General features: G+C 43.3%; 1 protein-coding gene across 7 annotated transcripts in view; it reads right to left on the minus strand.

Moving 5' to 3' along the window:
• specc1la (sperm antigen with calponin homology and coiled-coil domains 1-like a) overlaps nucleotides 1–24,407 on the minus strand; it is a 281,487-nt gene that overhangs the window by 147,016 nt on the left and 110,064 nt on the right. For all 7 annotated transcript variants that reach the window (XM_080208609.1, XM_080208608.1, XM_080208607.1 and 4 more), the window contains exon 9: nucleotides 22,627–22,721. In XM_080208609.1, coding sequence (XP_080064735.1) covers nucleotides 22,627–22,721 — 95 coding nt within the window. The remainder of the gene's footprint in view (nucleotides 1–22,626; nucleotides 22,722–24,407) is intronic.

The following is a 24,407-nucleotide window of genomic DNA, read 5'->3' on the forward strand; positions in this document are numbered from 1 at the left end:
GATCGCTGGGTTCAGATGGCTCCACATTGACTCTGAGGTCACTTTATACTGGAGCCACTCCAGAGTGTTCACTGGAATTGATGTTATTAGAACAGTCTAGTAAGTAGAGAAGGTCTCCGTGCCAGTGATAAGATCAATTGGTAGGGCCATGATTTTCTTTTACAAGTGGAGCATTAATAAAATGAATTCCCCCACCCCCAAACTTTCTAACCACTCGAAAATGCTGCTTCTGTCGAGAGACTCGGACATGCAGTTTTCCACATCAATAAACAGCAAGTAATGCGATCACATTGCTGGAACTGATATATCTCTGAGTACCTACTGGGCTCATATGTTCCCAAATAACTCATGACTAGAAACAATTCTGCGCACTGTTAAATATTTTCAGTCTGGCATTTTGAGCTGTGGCCTGGTTGGAATATTATAGGCAATGTAAACCCTACGACACCATCACCTCCAACTGCGGGTTATCAACAACGGCCTCAATAACTTCAAAACTCAGCTCTCCTATTTCTCTTCCTGCACCAAAGAGGTTACTGACTAACTTCTAACTAACACACTCTTCAGTCTTTTATCAATGTCATCTCCAACATTTAAAGAACACAATATTTTGAAATTCCTGTACAATTTTAAAACAATTGGCCTTTTTGGCCACTCGAATCTTTCACTGGCTTTGTTTCCATACCTGACTTCACTAGTCCTGTTTGACACCACACCTGCAAGCAACGTGTTACCCATTTCCAGTGGGAAAGATTAGCAGCAGCAGAGGTGTCAGCTGATCAGGTAAAACAAATGCCAGGCTCTCAAATGCCCATTTCAAATGATCCTCAAAGTCACTAGCAGAAAACACCAGTTAATCATAGAAAGGATAAAGTAAATTAAAGTTAAATGTGCTTTAGCCATTTCTTAATTCTTTCTGTTGATTGTTAACTTACTTATTAACTTAGTCCCTGATTCCAAGGGTTTGGGGTGTGGCGTTTGCAAGGCCCCATTTCCACTGATATTCCTGATTTCCACCTGAACTCAGCCAGATCCATCATCTGACTAGTGGGTAGGAGTGAAAATGTTGGAATCATAAGGCACAGCACTCAAGAACCTTAAAAAGATTTAAAACCTCCCTGCAAGGACCTCTTCTGCACCACAATGCCTCTTCTGGAAGCTCTGGTCTGACAAGGAAGACGTTCCTGCTCCCACACTAAGGTCTCAGTCTAAAATGAGGTCATCTGTATACAACCCCCACCCTGTTTGGGTTGAATACTTTTATTCAAGAAGGGAGGAAGAGATAAACCAGGAAAATACAGGCCAGTCTACCCTCAGTGGTTGGGAAACTATTGGAAGCAATTCTGAGAAACAGAATAAATCTGCATTTGCAGAGGCAGGCATTAATTAAGAACAGTCAGCATGATTTTGTTAAGGGAAGGTCATATCTGACCAATTTGATTGAATTTTTCAAAGAGGTGGCCAGGTGCGTACATGAAGGCAATGCATTTGGCGTTGTCTTGTTGGATTTCAGTAAGGCTTTTGATGACTTCCCACATGGCAGACTGATAGTGAGAGTAAGAGCCCCAATGGGATACAAGGAAATTTGGTAAATTGGGTCCAGAATTGGCTGACTGGTGGTCAGGGGGTGTTTTTCTGACTGGAAGCCTGTGTACGGTGGGGTCCCGCAGCCATCAGTGTCAGGGCCTTTGCTGTTTGTGGTTTACCTAAGTGATTTAGACTGTTGATTAGTAAGTTCACGGATGATACAAAAAATGGGGGGATGGTAAATTACTAAATTAGATGTGGCTGAGGCATTAATAGGCTGCAGGACTTGCATATTATCTTTATTCATGGATAACTGATTTTTTTGAGATTTAAATGCTTGGAGTTTTAGTTTTAATTCTGATGGAAATCTGAACTCTTGCACATGGATAGATTTACATTGCAAAGATATACAAAAGATTACTCCATCTAAAAATCACTTACAATCTGAAAAGGGCACTTTAACCTTTTAGAAACAGCGAAACCAAGGTTTTGTAAGTGTTGTGCTGATACTTTTCTGCACCTTACTGCTTTTGTGTGTTATTGTAAGTAAACCTGACCAAGTAGTTTCAATATACACATATTCATCTATCTTGTGTGTTTTTTTGCTTCTAGCGGAAAAGAGAAGCCTGAGGAGATTTGAATTGGGATTTATAATGGTGAATAGAGAAAGCTAATTTCCTCTGTTGGAAAGTCAGTACCTAAGGGAGATCAATTTAAAATTCTCTCACAGTGACAGGAGAGGTGCTGGCAGAAATGTTTTTACACAAAAATTGTTGAAGCAATGCTTTATTATATGTCAATTATCATTGCAATGGGGAGAGGGCAATGAGGATACAGGACAACGGGGAGGAAAGCAAGGCAGTAACTTTAGTTTTGGATTGATAAAAGGTTACGGGGAAAGAGCAAAGCAGTAAGATAGTTTATGGATTGCTTGATAAAAGAGCTCACACAGAAATGATGGGTTGAACATCCTCATTAAGTTATTTGTTGTGGAAGACAGGAGAATATGTGGTGAGCAGCTGGAAACATCAATAATCCTGGAACACGGCTAATTCTACTGCAATATGAGGCTGTGCAAAGTGACTCAATGCCTATTCTGATCATTGTAATTGTGCAAAGTTGACTGAAGAGATAAATGGATTGCAATCTTTTTATTGTCATTAGTATAGAAATGAATTACAAAACTTTACAAGTTCATAAAATATAGGAGCAGAACTAGGCCATTCAGCCCATCGAGTCTGCTCCACCATTCAATCATGGCTGATATGCTCCTCATCCTCATTTTCTTGCCTTCCCCCCATAACCTTTCAACCCATTACCAATTAAAAATCTGTCTAATTCCTCCTTAAATTTACTCACTGTTCCAGCATCCACTGCACTTTGGGGTAATGAATTCCACAGATTCACAACCCTTTGGGAGAAGTAGTTTCTCCCCAATTCTGTTTTAACTTTGCTACCCCTTATCCTAGAATACCCCACAAGAGGAAATATATGCACCATATCTACTTTATCCATATCTTTTATCATCTTGAATACCTCATTTTGATCTCCCCTCACTCTTCTAAATGAATACATAAGCCAAAACTGTTCAATCTCTCTTCATATGATAAACCCCTCATCTTTGGAATCAATCTAGTGAATCTCCTCTGAACTCCTCCAATGCCACATCATCTTTCCTCAAATACAGGAACTAAAACTGTGCACAGTACTCCAGGTGTAACTTCACCAATGCCTTGTATAGGTGCAACAATACTTCCTTACCTTTGTATTCTATTCCTTAGCTATAAAAGCCAAAATGCCTTCATCAAGTGTTAAGATTTAGTAATTGCCATCCCACAACTCAATTTAGTTTCCCCCCCCCCAACCCCAGTTTTTCTCGTCCTCTCTGCAGCTTTTACTGGGTTTCAGTTTCCCAGCCACCCACTTCCCCCCAAAATTCAGCAAATAAGTACTTTGCACATGCGAGTCGTGACATGCATCAGCAAGTTATTCAGAGAATGGGTGTAATAGATGCCCAAGCCTGATCCAGTATTGACCAGATCTGTGCAAATACATGTTTTCCAGTAGGAAGAACTGGATAGAAACGAGAAACAGGAACTCTGTCTAATTTCTCCTCTTCCTGGAAGTGGCTTCTAACTGTTATTCCAGCTGGAAGCAGTGAACTCAGCACTAAACAGGGATCAAGACTGGCAGCTTTCAGCTTGGTAGGACTCGACAATACACTGATCCATCAGGCAAATTACTATCTTAATCTTTTAATACCTTTCATAAACTAGAAGACAATTCTTTGTCCCATTTCCAGGTAATACAGCTCAATGGTATTGCATAAATCCCCTTCTGCCTTTTCCTTACAGAAACAGTATATTGGATTAATTACCCAGACACCTTGGCTAACACACCAGACATGAATTCAAATCCCACAGTAGCAACTGGGAAATTTAAATTCAATTAAATAAATCTGGAATAAAAAGCTAGTCTTAGTAATAATGATCCTCAAATCAGTGGATTGTTAACTATCTCCCTGATGTCCTTTAAGGAAAGAAATACACTGTCCTTACACTGTACCATGGTCAACAGATTTTTGGTAAGTTAGTGGTGCTTGATGGCACCATCAATGACACCTTCCATCACTTTGCTGATGATTGAGAGTAGACTGATGGAATAGTGATTGGCCAAATTGGATTTGTCATGCCTTTTGTGGATGGGACATAAGAGGACTTTTCTCAATCCTGGTTAAGAACAGAAGAAATTTGAGGTGTAGGCTGTGAATCCAGAGTCTGCTCCACCATTAAAAGGATCATGATTGATCCCTAACAAAAATTCCACCTTCTTGTCCAAGCCACATATTCCATTGGTTCTCTTGGGATCAGAAAATCCAACAATCTTAGGCTTGAATAGACTCATTGACTGAGATTCCACATATTGCGACACGGTGGCATGCACTGCTGCCTCATAGTGCCAAAGACCCAAGTTCAAATCCCGGTTTGAGTCACTGTCTGTGCAAACAAAGAACAATACAGCACAGGAACAGGCCCTTCAGCCCTCCAAACCTGCACCAATCATGTGTTCCTAACTAGACCATCCGTTTGTATCCCTCTATTCCCAGTCTGTTCATGTGGCTATCTGGATAAGTCTAAAATGATCGTAGCGTGTCTGCCTCGATCACCTAGCTTGATAGTGCATTCCAGGCCCCCACCACCCTCTGTGTAAAATACGTCCCCCGCATATCTGTATTGAACCTTGAACCCTTTACCCTGAACTTGTGACCCCTTGTGTTTGTCATTTCTGACCTGGGAAAAAGCTTCCAACTGTTCACCCTATCTATGCCCTTCATAATTTTATAAACTTCTATTAGGTCACCCCTCAACCTCCGTCTTTCCAGGGAGAACAACCCTAATTTACTCAATTTCACCTCATAGCTAATATCCTCCATACCAGGCAACATCCTGGTAAATCTTTTCTGCACTCTCTCCAAAGCCTCCAATCCCTTCTGGTAGTGTGGTGACCAGAACTGGGCGCAGTATTTCAAATGTGGCCTAACCAACGTTCCATATAACTGCAATATCATATGAAAAGGGAACTCTGCACGTTCTCCCCGTGTCTGCATGGATTTCCTCCAGGTGCTGGTTAGCTGCGTTGGCCACGTTAAATTCTCCCTCAGTGTATCTGAGCATGCAGTCAAGGACTTGCATTCTGGAATGCATCTGATTTAGATTGGAGTATACAGGCTAGGAATTCCATTGGGAAGCATTCCATCATCATTTTATGCCAATTCTAAAAAGATGATGATTTATCACTAATCCAACAGCTCATTGCTAATTCTTCCGTGCTGCAACTGTTCCATAGTTTTTTATTATTGGCGTCAATTATCTTTTTTGTCTGGGGTCCGCAGAATTAAGTACAAAGGATCAAACCTGAAGGCCAGGTCAAATACTTTTGTAAGCTCTAAGTATGCCCAACCAGTAGGATTTAATTTTGACAGGACCAGACACAATGTGTATTGTCACCTCTCACCAATTTGCATTTTTGGCACAGTGAGTACCTCGCAGCATCTACCCTGTGTCTTAAGTTTGGGGTATAGGCACACAGTGTAATATTTTAACTTGGGTTTCCTTCTTTCTATTACAGACAGATTGTATCGGCATTTTCCCAGATACTGCACCGGTTCTCCTCTTCAATATTCATTGCAAGATTTTTTTTTCCTCCCAAGATCAAAGAATCCTTACATATTTACATCAGATCTAGAACATAATGTGTCATAAAACTTGTTGATCAATTGCTTTGTTTCCATAAATATCAGGATTTTTCCACCAGGGGACACTAGTATCAAGATGCAGAGATAAGAACGAAGTCTCTGAGTTGCAGATATCTGAAAGAGGGTGGTCTCGGAATACCATACTATTCACACAGTAGCTCAAAAGATAACACAGAGCTCCATTAAAAACATCACCTAACCTAAGGAGTGCCCCAACCTTCCAAACATCAGAACCACGCTCCGTAAGACTGGGTGGCAACTTTGTGTGACTTGGAATGGGCAAGAGAGCCAAGCTGCAATTTTAAGTGAGGTCTATTTTTGCTCCATAAAAAGGAACTAAACACTTCATTAATTTCCTTTAGGACCTTCGCAGAAAGCAAGATTGGCAGCATCTGTAAAGAATAAAACAACCTAAGCCAGACATTCATCTTAATCAGTGCTATTTGCCCAGCCATGATATCGGTAAGGAGGATCAACAATGTAAGACCCACTTAATAGATGCAGGGGAGAGAGGGCGGGTGCTTTATATAATTCTTGGTATGACAAGGTAAATGAAATACCCAAATATTTAAACCGAGAGGAACAATCTGAAGGGTAAGGGAGTAAGAGGGTAAGCTTCCCTCCATGTCTTTTAAATGCACAGCCTTGGACTTTGCAACATTAATTTTGATATCAACATTTATTGGGGACAACACTGAATTTCTAGGCAAGTACTAACAGTAACATGAGAACCAATAGAATTGTCAAAAAAACACTGACTGAGGTTAATACTGCCGCAGAGATCACCTGCATTCCTGACAACTATTTGATGAACAAACTGTATGAAATTTACTAACTCACTTTAGCAGTGTGCAGTAACTGCCAGTTATCACATAGGGAACTTTCAGTGACTGATCACCATCTACTGATTAAAGAATAAATTGCATCCAAACCTCAATAAGAAAATTCCACCCTAATCAGCCTCTAAAGCAACTCTAATTTTCTTTTCCCCTTTGTAAGTAAATAAAATCACATAAGTAAATAGCAACACTGCTATTTAATCACTCTCTCCACCCTGGCCTTTGACACCCACCCCTTTCTCTTGGACCATGAATTTAGTAATGTCCTAACGTGTGTATGTTTGCTTAATTAAGCCTTGAGATGTTTTGCTATTTTAAAGGCACTTTAAAAATGCAAGTTGATTTAAGCTCTTGTTAATCATAGGCTGCCTACAGTGCAGAAGAAGCCATTTGGCCCATCGAGTCTGCACTGACTCTCTGACACATCTTACCCAGGTCTTTCCCTCTGCCCTATCCCCATAAACCTATACACCTTTCATGACTAATCCATTTAACCTACACATCTTGGGACACAAGGGACAATTTAGTTTGGCCAATCCACCTATGCTGCACACCTTTGGACTGTGGAAGGAAACCAGAACACCTGGTAGAAACTGACACAGACACGAGGAGAATGTGCAAACTCCACACAGCCACCCAAAGCCGGAATCGAACCCAGGTCCCTGGAGCTGTGAGGCAGTGGTGCTAACCACTATGTTGGCCTCCTAACCAACAAAATATGTAGCGAGTGGATAGGACATAGAAAAACTACAGCACAAACAGGCCCTTTGGCCCACAAGTTGCGCCGATCATATCCCTACCTACTAGGCCTACCTATAACCCTCAATCCCATGTACTCATCAAGAAGTCTCTTAAAAGACCCCAGCGAGTTTGCCCCCATCACCACCGACGGCAGCCAATTCCACTCACTCACCGCCCTCTGAGTGAAAAACTTACCCCTGACATCTCCTCTGAACATACTCCCCAGCACCTTAAACCTGTGTCCTCTTGTAGCGACCATTTCAGCCCAAGGGAAATAGCCTCTGAGAATTCAAGCAATCTATACCTCTCAACATGTTATACACCTCTATCAGGTCACCTCTCATCCTTCGTCTCTCCAGGGAGAAAAGACCGAGCTCCCTCAACCTATCCTCATAAGGCATGCCACCCAATCCAGGCAACATCCTTGTAAATCTCCTCTGCACCCTTTCAATGGCTTCCACATCTTTCTTGTAGTGAGGCGACCAGAACTGCGCACAGTACTCCAAGTAGGGTCTAACCAGAGCCTTATAAAGCTGCAGCATTATCTCCTGACTCCTAAACTCAATCTCTCGACTGATGAAGGCTAGTACACTATACGCCTTCTTAACCACATCCTCTACCTGCAAGGCCGATTTAAGAGTCCTATGGACCCGGACCCCAAGATCCTTCTGATCCTCTACGCTGCTCAGAGTCTTACCCTTGATATTGTATTCCTTCATCCCATTGGACCTGCCAAAATGGACCACTACACATTTATCCGTGTTGAAGTCCATCTGCCACTTGTCTGCCCAGTCTTGCATCCTATCTATGTCACGCTGCAACTTCTAACATCTCTCCAGACTATTCACAACAGTGGATAGCACTAAATGTTACTGATGGCAAGAAGCAGTTCATACATTTTCAACGTGGTCCATACATAATGCTTAGCAGGAAAGTGCTTACAGCACAAACCTGGTACCAGCCAATGCTCGATGAGTAGTTTAATTGTCTCATCACCATGACCACATTCTGCAGCAGCTTTACTACTGTGTGATATTTTCCTTCTTTGCCTTCCCCTGTTTGCCCCAGTTGATTATTACCTACCAATTACTCTACAAACTCAGGCAACTATCTCTCTCTACACTCTCTTGCTTTCAAACTGGGGCATATTCAGCATTGTACCAAACATCACACAAAATTAAAAATATTGGTGGGAGGGAATGGAATATTTCTCCAAATATCTTCATTTCAGAACTGGATTCTTTTTCTCCTATGGTCAAAATGCACTAGCCATGTGCTTTTTCTGATCTCTGCCTCAGTAGAAATGCAGCTTTCAAACCCATAATATCACTCACGACCACAAAGGATATTCGTGCAAAAGCTGCTGAAAACAAACCCGCAAGCACCATTCCTTCACTGTTGCTGGGTCAAAATACTGGAACTCATTCCCTAACAGCAATCAGTTCACGAAGGCGACGCACCATCACCTTCTCAAGGACAGTTACAATGGATAATGAATGCCAGCCTTGGTGGAATGCTTACATCCATGAAAAAAAACTAACACACTTGGAAGAGGTTTGGAGGAGGCCAGCAATGTACTCTAACATGGAACTCCAAAGACGGGTAGGGTGGTTTTATCCTGTAATTTACAGGCCACAAGACAAGATCAGATTGTACTTAATTGAAGAATACATTTGGGCAGATAAAAATTTTAAAACACAAGGTCAGTAATTTTCAAATAAATGATTAATTTGATCGTATAATATGAACTTGAGGAAGTTTTGTGATGATAATGTGCTACTATATTTTATTTTTAAGGGGACTGTTTTAAAGTTTTCTACAGGCAATTGGTATGTCTGGTGGGAATGCAGGATAATTACTCATTTTAGCCATTTACTTAGAGGACAGCTAATGGAATTTTGTTCACAAAAAGATAAGATCTCTGGGATTTTCAATTAAAAGAATGGAAGGTGGGTTTAGATTGACAGGAAAATGTGATAATATGATTAATGGGAGTTGCCAAGTACATAGCAGAGAGAAAACAGCTTTTGGGTTCTAGTTAGGATTTTTAAAGATAGAGGTCTGTAAGCTATTCGCTCCACAAAATCTGAGATTCATGGTTGTTTACACCCGTTGTAGCAAGTATACTTATGGTTGCTAACTATATTTAAAGTGGTTTTTGAGTCTTTTTGAAGAATATTGCTTATTTGTGAACTGAAACAAGTGATAACGTAGAAATTAGAGCCGTTTACTTCATTGTTCAAATAGGTAACAGTTATGTCTCATTTGATACAGTTATAGTTAAACAGTGTTTTTAAATAAAGTTTGTTTTACTTTAAAGATCCTTTGTCAGTGGAATGACTTCAAGTGAAGCCTCCTACTCTCACATTTATGCCAAAATAGAAGAAATTGTTGGGGTCTAGTCTGATTTCCTAATGTAGTTTGGGATTCTGGTCCAGGGCTCTAACACTATTAACCAGAGTATACATAGCCGGCTTAGTTATAGGGTCTCACCAGACATTGTGGGAAAACACCTCCTCTAAGGAAAGGAAAATTGGCACAGGAACTGAGCTGAATTACTGAGGAGTTGTTCTAGGAATGGCAGCAAGGCACTGTGTTACTATAGACAACTGCAGACAGTGGAGGAGGACTTCAAAACAAAGCAATGAGGTAGTCGGGAGGTAATGCTGCAACTTTGTAAGACCCTTGTCAGACCCCACTTGGAGTACTGTGCGCAGTTCTGGTCGCCTCACTGCAAGAAGGATGTGGAAGCTATTGAGAGGGTGCAGAGGAGATTTACAAGGATGTTGCCTGGATTGGGAAGCATGCCTTATGAAGATAGGTTAAGGGAGCTAAGTCTCTTCTCCCTGGAGAGACGAAGGATGAGAGGCAACCTGATAGAGGTTTATAAAATGTTGAGAGGTATAGATAGGGTGGATTCTTGGAGACTATTTCCCAGGGCTGAAATGGTCACTACGAGAGAACACAGGTTTAAGGTGCTGGGGAGCAGGTACAGAGGAGATGTCAGGGTTAAGTTTTTCACTCAGAGGGTGGTGAGTGACTGGAATCGGCTGCCATCGGTGGTGGTAGAGGTGAACTCGCTGGGGTCTTTTAAAAGACTTCTGGATGAATGCATGGGATTTAATGGGATTGGGAGTTAGATAGTTCTATGGCCTGGTAGGTATGGATATGATCGGCGCAACTTGTGGGCTGAAGGGCCTGTTTGTGCTGTAGTGTTCTATGTTCTAATGTGAGTAGAATAAATACAGCACCCTTAATAATAACAGGAAATGTCTGAATTGTGAGATGGAGTTTATTCTCTACCACAGAGTTGGAAGCCCTTAAGAAAACTGAGGAGGAGTTTGGTGCATCATGTTATTCCACCCAACGTTACCATGTAGATTTAAGCTTTTAAATCCGTGTGCTGTAAATTCCCAATTCTGACGGCAAAACAAGAAGGGAAGCCAACAGAATTCCAGCAAAGGAATGGAGAAAATCAAGAAACTGAACTGGTGTTAATTGTTTTGGTGAAAATTCCCAGGTCTCCTGGCTCTCTTAGATAAGAGATAATACAAAGTCTGGGATCAGGGGGCAAGATGAGAGCGGTTAAAAACTGTAAGGAAGAAATTCCACATTCTACTACTCCCAACGTCCTGAGCTTTAAATTGATTTTCCATCTGTGAAAACAACACAAATACATTCGGACTGGCTAATGCATTTGGCCTCGTATAACAAGAAATCCCCCAAGAGATGATGCTATTTCATATCTAACAGCACTTTTCTATGCAGCCCAAATAAAGTAACTTCCCACCCACACAGGATATGTCAGAGTAATGAAATACCTCAAAAATAATCTATAGCCTGGATTATCAGCATGTCCCAATGCCCGAACTTTAATCTGATCTGGTTCCAGGCAAAGGAAAGGTTTGCTCAGGTTGCAGAATACTTGGCTGAGGTCACCAGCTCCATTAAGGAAGCAGATGTTGAAAGTTAATGACTGATTGCTAAAAAGAGTAGTGACAAAGGATGTCTAATTGTTTAGAGTGGTGCATTGCACTGCTTCCTTTGATGATTAAGAGTTAAAGATGCTCCAATAAGAGAGCCCCTATTTGGGGCTGTAGGTTGCCCTCCAGGTGCCTGATGCAAGGACAGATTATCAGATGCAGGTCAGGCATTTTCTTGTCCTTGCCTTCAGCTGAGGAAATGCTCTTAAAGCACTTTTTGCAACCACTGCCATTTCATACACACCATCGCAGCTATGCCACATGACGTTTTTATGCAGCACTAATCAAAATACTGATGTTTTTCTTTCTGTTTTAGGTGTTTTCTCAAGGAATCATGCAGAGAGAGCTAAAAGGCTGTTCTAGAAGCCATTTATCCAGCGTTTCTCCTTCAACTATTGCAGCATTAAAGAGTGATCTCTACCATGGCAGCTTCTCTGAATAAGTGCCACTGACGCACATAATGACATTAATTGTGTCTCAATTCTCTCACTTCACCAAAGCTGTAGAGGTGACGGAAAACACCTAAGTACCATAGATGGTGGAAGGATTACTAATCAAGCTGCCTGCCTTGTGCTAGATTCTGCTGAACTTCTTGAATATTGTTGGAGCTGCATTCATTCAAGAAGTGGGGAATACCCTACCATATTCCTGACTTGTGGACAACCCCCACTTTGGGGAGGCAGGAGGTTGTTACTTGTTGGAGAATTCCCAGTCACTGATTCGCTCATTGTCATTGTGTTTGAGTGGTTGGTCCAGTTCAGTTTCAAGCCAATGGTAATCCCAAGATATTGGTGAGGAAGATTCAGTAATAGTCAGCCAATAAAGGCAAAGAAGGCCATCATCAACTGCAACAACCAGCTGGAGAGACAAATCAAACACCACCTTGAGTTGTACTCTAGGAAGAACATGTCGGTAAAGAAGCTCTCGACACCATGGAGAATCTGCCTGTCTTGGCAGTGCTGGGTACCAAACCCACAGTGAAGTTTAGCAAAGCTCTTAGCTTGCTTACCATGGGCAAAGCTCCAGGTGCTGAGAATATATTGCCTGAATCCATAATGTATGAGAAACTGCCACTCCTGCAACATTCGTGCTATCTGCTATTTGTGCCTCTGCTATTTGTGATTTTTATCAATGGCTTGGAAGAGGGGGCTGAAGAGTGTGTTAGCAAATTTGCTGATGACACCAAGATTGGTGGAGTAGTGGATGAGGTGGAGGACTCTTGTAGGCTGCAAAGAGACATTGATAGGATGCAGAGCTGGGCAGAAAAATGGCAGATGGAGTTTAACTCTGATAAGTGCTAAGTGATTCATTTTGGTAGGACAAACATGAATGCGGATTACAGAGTCAACGGCAAGGTTCTGAGGAATGTGAAGGAACAGGGAGATCTTGGCGTTCGTATCCACAGATCTCTGAGGGCTGCCACTCAAGTGGCTAGAGCCATGAAGAAGGCTTATAGTGTGTTAGCGTTTATTAACAGGGGGTTTGAGTTTAAGTGTCATGGGGTTACACTGCAACTATACAGGACCTAGGTGAGACCACATTTGGAATATTGTGTGCAGTTCTGTTCATCTCGCCAAAAGGAGGATATAGAAGCATTGGAAAGAGTGCAGAGGAGATTTACCAGGATTCTGCCTGGTTTGGAGGGTAGGTCTTATGAATAAAGGTTGAGGGAGCGGGAGCTGGAGCTTTTCTCTTTAGAGCGGAGGAGGATGAGAGGCAACTTAATAGAGGTTTATAAGATGATGAGGGGGATAGATAGAGTGGACGTGCAGAGACTATTTCCTTGGGTAGATGTAGCTGTTACTGGGCACATAACTATAAGGTTCATGGTGGGAAATATAGGGCGGATGTCCGAAGTAGATTCTTTACTCAGAGAGTGGTTGGGGTGTGGAATGCACTGCCTGCTGTGATAGTGGAGTTGGACACTTTAGGAACTTTCACGTGGTTATTGGATAGGCACATGGAGAACACCAGAATGATAGGGAGTGGGATAGCTTGATCTTGGGTTTGGACACAGCTCGGCACAACATCGAGGGCCAAAAGGCCTGTACTGTGCTGAACTGTTCTATGTTGTTTAAAAAGGGTAGGAGGGATAGCCCGGGTAACTATAGGCCGGTGAGCTTAATGTCAGTGGTAGGTAAGTTGATGGAGAGGATTCTTAGGGGTAGGATGTATGCGCACTTAGAGCGTTGAGATCTGATTAAGGATACGCAGCATGGCTTTGTAAAGGGGAAGTCTTGTCTTACGAATCTGGTAGAATTCTTTGAGGAGGTGACAAAAACGGTTGAGAAGGACGAGCCGTTGACGTCGTCTATATGGATTTCAGTAAGGCGTTTGACAAAGTCCCTCATGGTAGGTTGGTACAGAAGATTAAAGCTCATGAGATATGTGGTCAGATATCTAGATGGGTAGAGAACTGGCTTGCAAAGAGGAGTCAGAGAGTAGTACTGGAGGGGTCTTTTTCTAGCTGGAGGTCTGTCACTAGTGGGGTGCCGCAGGGATCAGTACTGGGACCTCTTCTCTTTGTAGTGTATATAAACGATTTGGAAGAGGGAGTAGGTGGTGGTATCAGCAAATTTGCTGACAACACCAAGATGGCTGGATTGGCGGGCAGTGAGAAGCGTCTGGCAATACAGCAGGATATTGATAGGCTGGTTGATTGGGCAGATACATGGCAAATGGAGTTTAATCTGGATAAATGTGAGGTGATGCATTTTGGCCAGAATAATGTAGGGGGGAGTTATATGGTAAAGGGTAAGCCCGTAAGGAGTATAGAATCGCAGCGAGACCTGGGGGTGCAAGTGCACAAGTCTTTGAAGGTGGCAGTGCAAGTGGAGAGTGTGGTGAAGAAAGCCTATGGTATGTTAGCCTTTATAGAAAGGGGTATAGAATATAAGAGCTGGAGTCTAATGTTGCAGTTGTACAGAACATTGGTTAGGCCGCATTTGGAGTACTGCGTCCAGTTATGGTCGCCTTACTACCGGAAGGATGTGGAGACTCTGGAGAGAGTGCAGAGGAGGTTTACCAGGATGTTGCCTGGTATGGAAGGACTGGGGTATGAGGAAAGATTGAAGAAATTGGGGCTGTTTTCCCTTGAAAGATGCCGACTGAGGGGGGATCTAATAGAGGTATATAAGATTATGAAGGGTATAGATAGAGTAAACAGAGGTAAGCTATTTCCTATGATAGAGACACGTAGGACAAGGGGCCATGGACTTAAGGTGAGGGGGGAGAGGTACAACACAGATATTAGAGGGAGGTTTTTCACACAGAGGGTAGTGGGGGTATGGAATGCTCTGCCAAGTAAGGTGGTGGAGGCAAACACGCTAGAGTCATTTAAGAGTAACTTAGACAGGCACATGACTGGGTTGGAGATGAGTGGATATAGGAGATTGTTTTAAATAAGGGTCATTAGCATTGGGGCATCCCTGGTAATGTAAATGGGTATAGTATGATAATAATGTTTTTCTCTTTTCATTTACAGGTTTTAAGTCAGTCCACCTTGTGTCCAACGAGGGGCATACACGCGATGGGTCGTACTGGGGCTGCTCTTGGTTGTTCGGGATTGGCCTAGTGCTTCATGTCGTTAGGGTGTGCCTAAACTGGACAAGATACTGGGCAAGACGACAGCTCAGTGACTATCGCTGATTGCTGTGCAGACACATGGATTTGGGCCGGTGTCTGTGGGAGTTTGCGCATTCTCCCCGTGCTTGCGTGGGTTTTCTCCGGGTGCTCCGGTTTCCTCCCACACCCAAAAGATGTGCTGTTAGGCTGATTGGCAGGAATAAATTGTCCCTAAATCAGTTTCCCTCAATCCGGATGGCCATAAAACATTAGACAGGGGTCGTGGGGGGAGAGGGGGACTGGTGATGTTGAGATGGCGGCGCAGGCTTGTTGGACCAAAGGGCCTGTTTCCCGGGCTGATTTTGTTCTCTGTATGTTCTATCTGCACAGATCTTGTTGTTGCATGTGTTGGAGAGAAGTGCCTCAGGATGTGCATGATGTAAAGTTTGTAACCCTTTACAAGAACAAGGACGACTGCAACAATTCTGACAAGTTTCTCCCTGCTGAACACAATGACAAAAGTATTTGCCAGTGTTCCCATTGTCAGGCTGCAGAACTTGACTGAAGCTACCTATCCTGAATCCAGAACTCGAAAATCTACATTCGACGTGATCCTCTCAGTCTGGCAGCTCCAAGTGTTGTGAACAAAGAAGACCACTATATGTTACCTTCATCAATCTCACCAAGTGACAGTCCTTGACATCAAGGCTGCATTCGACTGAATGTGGGAATAAGGAGCGTTATCAAAACTGGAATCAATGAGTATCAAGGGCAAACTCTCGACTGGTTTGAGTCATATCTGGCAAATAGGAAGATGGTTGTGGTTGTGGAGAGTCAGTCATCTCTTCAGGCGTCCCTCAGGATAGTGTCCTCGGTCCAGCTTTCTTCAGCTGCTTCACCAATGACATTCCCTCTGTCCTAAGGTAGAAGTGGGATGTTCGCTGATGATTGTGCAATGTTCAGCACCATTCACGATTCCTCAGATACTGAAGCAGCCAATGTTCAAATGCAACAATATCTGGACAATACCCAGGCTTGGGCTGACAAGTGGCAAGTAATATTCTCGCCACACAAATGCCAGATAATGACCATCACCAATAAGAGACACTCTAACCACCGCTCCATGACATTCAATGGCATTACCATCACTGAATCCCTCACTGTCAACATCCTTCATGTTACCATTGACCAGAAACACAAATGGACTCACCACATAAAGACAGTGGCTACAAGAGCAGGTCAGAGGCTAGGAATACTGCAGCGAGTAACTCAACTCCTGACTCCCAAAGCCATCTACAAGGCACAAGTTAGGAGTGTGATGGAATACTCCCCACTTGCCTGGATGGGTGTAGCTCCAACAACCAACAACACTCAAGAAGCTCAACACCATCCAGGGCAAAGCAGCCAGCTTGATTGGCACCACATCCATAAACATCCACTCCCTCCAGCACCGATGCTCAGTACACACTGCTGCTACTATCTACAAGATGCACTGCAGCAATTCATCAAAGATCCTTAGACAGCACTTTCCAAATCCACAATCACTTCCATCTCGAAGGACAAGGACAGCAGATACATGGGAACACCACCACATACACGTTCCCCTCCAAGCCACTCACCATTCTAACTTGGAAATATAATTGCTGTTCTCTCACAGTCGCTGGGTCAAAATCCTGGAATTCCCTCCCTAATGCATTGTTGGTCAAGCCACAGCATGTCGACTGCAGCGTTTCAAGGCAGCAGCTCATCACCAACTTCTCAAGGGCAACTAGGGATGGGCAATAAATGCTGGCCTAGCCAGCGACACCCATATCCCACAAATGAATAGAAAAAATATTCAGGTAATTCATCAAGTTAGATAAGTCACCGGGATCGGATGGGATCTACCCCAGGTTACTGTGGGAGGCGAGGAAGGAGAATGCAGAGCCTCTGGCGATGATCTTTGCGTCATCAATGGAGACGGGAGAGGTCCCAGACGATTGCGGATGTGGTTCCTTTTTTCAAGAAAGGGACAAGAGATAGCCCAGGAAATTATAGACCAGTGAGTCTAACCTCAGTGGTTGTTAAGTTGATGGAGGAGATCCTGACAGACAGGATTTATGAACATTGAGAGAGGTATAGTATGATTAAAAATAGTCAGCATGGCTTTGTCAAGGGCAGATCATGCCATACAAGCCTGGTTGAATTTTTTGAAGATGTAACTAAACACACTGATGAAGGAAGAGCAGTAGATGTAGTTTATATGGACTTCAGCAAGGCGTTCGATAAGGGCCCCATGCAAGGCTTATTGAGAAAGTGAGGGGGCATGGGATCCAAGGGGACATTGCTCTGTGGATCCAGAACTGGCTTGCCCACAGAACGCAAAGCGTGGTTGTCGATGGATCTTTTTCTGCATGGAGGTCAGTCACCAGTGGAGTGCCCCAGGGATCTGTTCTTGGACCCTTACTTTTTGTGATTTTTATAAATGACCTGGATGAGAAGTAGAGGACTGGATTGGTAAGTTTGCAGATGATACAAAGGTTGGAGGTGTTGTGGATAGTCTGAAGGGATGTCAGAAGTTACAACGAGACATTGATAGGATGCAAGACTGGGCAGAGAAGTGGCAGATGGACTTCAACCCAGATAAGCGTGTGGTGATTCATTTTGGCAAGTCAAATAGGATGATGGAATATAATATCAAGGGTAAGACTCTTGGCAGTGTAGAAGATCAGGAGGATCTTAGGGTCCAGGTTCATAGGACCCTCAAATCAGCTTTGCAGGCAGAGGATGTGGTTAAGAAGGCACGTGGTGTACTGGCCTTCATCAATTGAGGAATTGAGTTTAGGAGTTGGGAGGTAATGCTGCACCTTTATAAGACCCTGGTCAGACCCCACTTGGAGTACTGTGCTCAGTTCTGGTCACCTCATTACAGGAGGGATGTGGAAGCCATTGAAAGGGTGCAGAGGAGACTTACGAGGATGTTGCCTGGATTAGGTGGCATGCCTTATGAGGATAGGTTGAGAGAGCTCAGTCTTTTCTCCTTAGAGAGACGAAGGATGAGAGGTGACCTGATAGAGGTGTATAAGATGTTGAGAGGTATTGATCGAGTGGATAGTCAGAGGCTTCTTCCCAGGGCTGAAATGGCTGCCACAAGAGGACACAGGTTTAGGGTGCTGGGGAATAGGTACACAGGAGATGTCAGGGATAAGTTTTTCACTCAGAGGGTGGTGGGTGCGTGGAATCGGCTGCCGGCAGTGGTGCTGGAGGCGGATTCCATAGGGTCTTTTAAGACACTTTTGGATAAGCACATGGGACTTTGTAAGATAGAGAGTTTATAGGTAAGCTTAGTAGGTAGGGACATGTTTGACACAACTTGTAGGCTGAAAGGCCTGTTTGTGCTGTAGTTTTTCTATGTTTCTACGTCCCCATTATAACCACTTTCTAATTCTTACATCTAGTTTCCTTGCAAATTTGTTCCTTGACATCTTTCTCACTAGTTGGCAGTCTATAGACTACACTGAGCAATGTAATTGCACACTTTTTTGTTCTTTAACTGTAGCCAAATAGATTCTGTTCTTGAGCCCTCTGGACATTCTCTCTCTCCAGCACTGCAATGCTTTCCTTTATGAATACTGCCATCCCTCCTCCTTTTCTTCCTTTCCTACTGTTCCTGAACACCTTGTTTCCAAGGATACTTAACACCTAGCCCTGCCCTTCCACAAGCTAGTTCTCTGTTATAGCCACAATATCATGTATCTGCATAGCAAGGCACACCTATAACTCAACAACCTTACTTTCCCCACACACTGCATACATTGTAACCTTGATTTAGGCTACTCTCTTTTACTTTGACCCCACATATTAACTACTATTCCCTATTCTTGTGCTATCTATCTTATCTGCTTATTTCTGCACTCACTTTCATGTGGCACTGGGAGCAATCTGGAAATTACAACATTTGAGGTCCTGCTTTCTCATTTTCAACCTACCTTACATGGATGAGATTGGTGAGGAGGGATATGGGCCAAACACAGGTAATGGGGACTAGCTCAATGGTAAACACTAGGCGGCATGGACAAGTTGGGCCTAAGGGCCTGTTTCCATGCTGTAAACCTCTGTAACCTCCCTAAATTCTGACTGCGGACCACATCTCTCTTTCAGGATTCCTCTGAAATGCTTGCCTATTCTCCTAACAGTCGAATCACCTCATCGTTACGTTTGCACTCTTTCTTATACCCCCTTTTGCAGCTGAACCACTCGTGGTGTGATGGACTTGCTCTGACTGCATGCCACAGTTGAACCGTTACTCTCATTTGTATTCCGAACTGAATATCTTCCTCTGGAAGAGGTTGTCTAAAGCAGGTAAATCCCCAACACCTTGGTATCCTCAATTTTCTTTGAGTGAGGCAGAATCTTATCTAAACTTAGACACTGCTATAGATCAATATTAAATTATACTGAAGTATTTCAAACAGCTCAGAAATGGTGTACACACAATCTTACTTATGGCCCCTAAACGCTAGTCCTTTAAGCAGGAATTGATCAGTCAAGGAGGAGCACTTAAGTTCCCAACTTGCACCCGAATATCTCAACAAAATATTTCAACTGGCTATCCGATAATACTTATTGACATGGTACCCAGTGGTATTCAGATCCTATAGGACAGCAAAAAAATTTGAACAACATCAATGCCAATCATACAGACCTCGCTATAGAAAGATTGTTTTCATATCATTAGTTCGATAATGCAAATCTCTCTACAGGTTGATATCTTAGACTGTAGTTTACCCCATTAAATGACTGAAGGACAGAACAGTTCAGCTGAGCATTACCACTACATCCTGCATCCACTTGCAATCAATGGAACCCAGAATACTTAGAAGCACATATGAAACACCACAGTATGCAAGACTAAGTACCAAGCTCTTGAAAATGGGATTAGGATCGGTGCCTGATGATGGCACAGAGAAGATGGGCTGAAGGGCTTCTTTCTGCGCTTCAAAACGATGACAATGACTGTATACTTAATATTTCAGAAGAAAATTTTACAAACAAAAGTATGATGGAGATGTGTGTTTTGTCTATGAGGTACAACACTGCCCTCTTCCTGTCACAGTGTTGCCATTCTCATGATTGCTCCTGCCTTTTTCAGTTGCTGGTTATCCTAATCAGAGTTAGAAATCTCACAACACCAGGTTAAAGTCCTAATCAGCACAACATAATATGAATGTAAAACAAAACGCTAAAGAAATTGCACAGACTCACTCAGTTCAAAGACCATTAAAGTCCATATGTACTCTACTATTAAATATCACTCGTTCTGTTTTTTTTTGAAAGTTCTTTAGAAATTAGAATAATCAGTTTATAGAAATACACAAATAAATTCTCCACACTTATTGTCAAGGTTCCAGGCTGTGTAAATGGAATGTTTTGTAAAGAAACAGGAACTGTGTGTGAAGAATAAAAGGATGAGAAGAGAAGGGATAGGACCTATAAAAGGTGAAGGGGGAAAAGTCTGTGTGGAACTGGAAGAAATGGCAGAAGTACTTAATGAGTACTTTGTCTCGGTATTCACGGTGGAAAGGGATCTGGGAGGTTGTACTACAGGTTTGCGGCGGACTGGAAAGATTGGGTATGTGGACGTTAAGAAAGAGGATGTGTTGGAACTTTTAAATTCTATCAAGATAGATAAGTCGCCAGCACCGGATGGGACGTACCCCAGGTTACCCCAGGGAGGTGAGGGAAGTGACTGCAGAACCCCTGGCGATGATCTTTGCTTCGTCGATGGAGACGGGAGAGGTTCCGGAGGTGGTTCCTATTTTCAAGTAAGGGAACAGGGATAGCCCGGGAAATTACCGACTGGTGAGTCTAACCTCAGTGGCAGGTAAGTTGATGGAGAGGATTCTGAGGGACAGGATTTATGAGCATTTAGAGAAGATTAGTATGATCAGGAATAGTCAGCATGGTTTTGTCATGGGCAGGTCGTGCCTTACGAGCCTATTTGAGTTCTTTGAAAATCTGACTGAACACATTGACGAAGGAAGAAGTGGTGGATGTGGTTTACATGGACTTCAGCAAGGTGTTTGATAAGGTCCCCCATGCAAGACTTCTTGAGAAGGTGAGAGGGCATGGGATCCAAGGGGCTTTGGCCTTGTGGATCCAGAACTGGCTTGCCTGCAAAGGCAGAGAGTGGTTGTGGATGGGTCTTTTTCTGCATGGAGGTCGGTCACCAGTGGAGTGCCCCAGGGATCTATTCTAGGACCCTTGCTGTTTGTCCTTTTCATAAATGACCTGGATGAGGAAGTGGAGGGGTGGGTAAGTAAGTTCGCCGATGACACGAAGGTTGGTGGTGTTGTGAATAGGCCGCAGGGATGTCAGAAGTTGCAGTGAGATATAGATAGGATGCAAGACTGGGCGGAGAAGTAGCAGATGGACTTCAACATGGATAAATGTGTAGTGGTCCATTTCGGCAGGTCCAGTGGGATGAAGGAGTACAATATCAGGGGTAGGACTCTTAGCAGTGTAGAGGATCAGAAGGACCTCGGGGTCTGGGTCCTTAAGACTCTTAAATAGGCCTCGCAGCTAGAGGATATGGTCAAGAAGGCGTATGGTGTACTGGCCTTCATTAATCGAGAGATTGAGTTGAGGAGTCAGGAGGTGATGCTGCAACTTTATAGGACCCTTGTCAGAACCCACTTGGAGTACTGTACACAGTTCTGGTTGCCTCACTGCAGGAAGGATGTGGAAGCTATTGAGAGGGTGCAGAGGAGATTTGCAAGGATGTTGCCTGGATTGGGAGGCATGCCTTATGAAGATAGGTTGAGGGAGCTAGGTCTCTTCTCCCTGGAGAGACAAAGATTGAGAGGTGACCTGATAGAGGTTTATAAAATGTTGAGAGGTATAGATAGGGTGGATTCTTGGAGACTATTTCCCAGGGCTGAAATGGTCACTACGAGAGAACACAGGTTTAAGGTGCTGGGGAGCAGGTACAGAGGAGATGTCAGGGTTAAGTTTTTCACTCAGAGGGTGGTGAGTGACTGGAATCGGCTGCCATCGGTGGTGGTAGAGGTAAACTCGCTGGGGTCTTTTAAAAGACTTCTGGATGAATGCATGGGATTTAATGGGATTGGGAGTTAGATAGTTCTATGGCCTGGTAGGTATGGATATGATCGGCACAACTTGTGGGCCGAAGGGCCTGTTTGTGCTGTAGTGTTCTATGTTTAGCTAATCAAATTAAAAAGTTTACATGCCCAAGAACTGTGAAATTTTAAGTATGGGTGGGAAAGTACATCAATATTCAGATTTGAAGCCAGTCTCAATAATCACGGCCCCAGGAGAAGGATCATTGGAAAACTCTTCAGTCCACTGACTACATTTCGCACTGCTTCAGAAAAGCAGCCAGAATAATTAAGGACCCCATGCACCCCATTCTCTCCTCCAACTTTTTCTGTGAGGAAAAAGACAAAAGTCTGAGGTCATGTATCAATCGACTCAAGAACAACTTCTTCCCTATTGCCATCAGGCTTTTGAACAGGCCGGCCTCACATTATGTTGATCTTTCTCGACACCCTGGCTATGACTGTAACACCGCATTCTGCACTCTCTCCCTCCCTATGAACGGTATGCTTTGTCTGTAGAGCGCACAAGAAACAATACTTTTCACTGTATGCTAATACATGGTGTCAATAACAAATCAAATCAAATCATACAGTCAGATGTGCTGTGGATACTTACTAACCTGCATTGGTGATACAGCAGCTGCTGGTGGCGTTTTCAGAGGGCTTGGACTCAGAGGGCTTCGTGGAATGGCAGCTGCAGTAGTGTTCGGGACAACTGGAAAAACAAAATAATTACTTTTAGCTCAGAAAGAGCAACTTAAACAGCATCTACCATATCCAATTAACATAACCATATTAGCCATCCTAACCTACCCCTCCCGCAAAATGCTTACTTGTACACGAAGCAAATGCGTGTATTTTAAAAAGACAAGTTACATATTTGAATTACAATATTTTGAACAGCAGTCAGCTGGTGTGTTGGCATTCTGAAATGTTTTCTTTTTGGAAATGAGAAGAAGCATTTAAAAGTAGGGCTTACACAAACTGCAGCATCTAACCTAATGAACACAGAGCACTATCAACACTGTCTGAATAGTTCCAGGAACCAGGGCAGCCTGCGACCATAGGCATGCCATCTGCAAAAGATTTTCTAATGTATTAAAATACTAAGATGTCCCCAGTTTGAAGAGCAGCTTTACATATCAAAGACATTTGCTCACCCTGCCCCCTGAACTTAGCTTTCTATTATCAGGTTTTCTCTAAATGAACACTGCCTAATGGGTTGCTGTTATTGGGTTGAGATTTTTTGATCATTCTTCATTCCTTTCAGAGACAACACCAGGGCTCAAAGATCAGTCCTTAACTCCACAGGCAACAGACCAGAAAGCTACATTCAATCTTTGTATAAATGATAAGGACCTTTTGAAAATTGGCCATCGCTACATATCTTTTAAAAAAATGTGCACTTTCTTTCACTTTTGGAAGCCATATTCATGGCAAAGACCTTCAATAAGAGTCAGACATTGGCAAACTCCAAGACAAGGAAGTCTACTCAACACCACGCTGGGGCTTGGCTTTTTAAACAAAGCTAATTCTGCATGTGGGTGTCCCTGATCAGGACAGCATTTAGTACCCATTCCTAATTGCCCAAGAGAAGGTGGTGAACTGCTGCAGCCCACGTTGTGATGAAAGAGAGAAATTAAACAGAAGTTTAAATCGCAGCCATAGTTCAGGCCTCTGGACTTTTACACATGCAGAAGCCAGATGTGCATATTTACATCTTTAGGACAGGGACCAGGCCTGTGCACATCGCAGAAGAAAACGAAGCAAGGGAGCGAAATGGTGTGAAACTGGAGGTCAGATGACATGAACCAAAGCGCCATTCAAAAAAAAAGATATCCCAGGGACAGAGGCAGGAGAAAGGTCCCAATCAAAGATGATCTCAAACCAGGGAGTGGATAGAAACAGGTCCCAGGAGAAGGTTCCACATAAGAGATGAAGCCAGAGATCAGAAACAGATCGCATTAAATTGAGAGAAAAGAGCACATCAACTTCTCCAAATTAAAGAGAGGAGATGCAGAGAGGAGACTTTAAACAAACTGGGATTGAGAGAAGCCTGAAGATCCAAGGAGGCAACCAAAGTTTGGTGGCTCTGCTACAGGCCGTAGGGCAAATGTACCCTTTTGGAGCAATGGGGCGACATGGTAGCATAGTGGTTAGCACTGCTGCCTCTCAGCGCCAGGGACCTGGGTTCGATTCCCAGCTTGGGTCGCTGTCTGTATGGAGTTTGCACATTCTCCCCATATCTGCATGGGTTTCCTCCAGGTGCTCCAGTTTCTCCCACAGTCTGAAAGAATTGCTGGTTAGGTGCATTGACCAAAACAGGCACCGAAGTGTGGTGACTAGGGGAATTTCGCAGTAACTTCACTGCAGTGTTAATGTAAGCCTTGTGACTAATAAA

Source organism: Carcharhinus amblyrhynchos, chromosome 20 (genome assembly GCF_965287045.1).
Source record: "Carcharhinus amblyrhynchos chromosome 20, sCarAmb.v2.hapA, whole genome shotgun sequence".
Taxonomy (NCBI): Eukaryota; Metazoa; Chordata; class Chondrichthyes; order Carcharhiniformes; family Carcharhinidae; genus Carcharhinus; species Carcharhinus amblyrhynchos.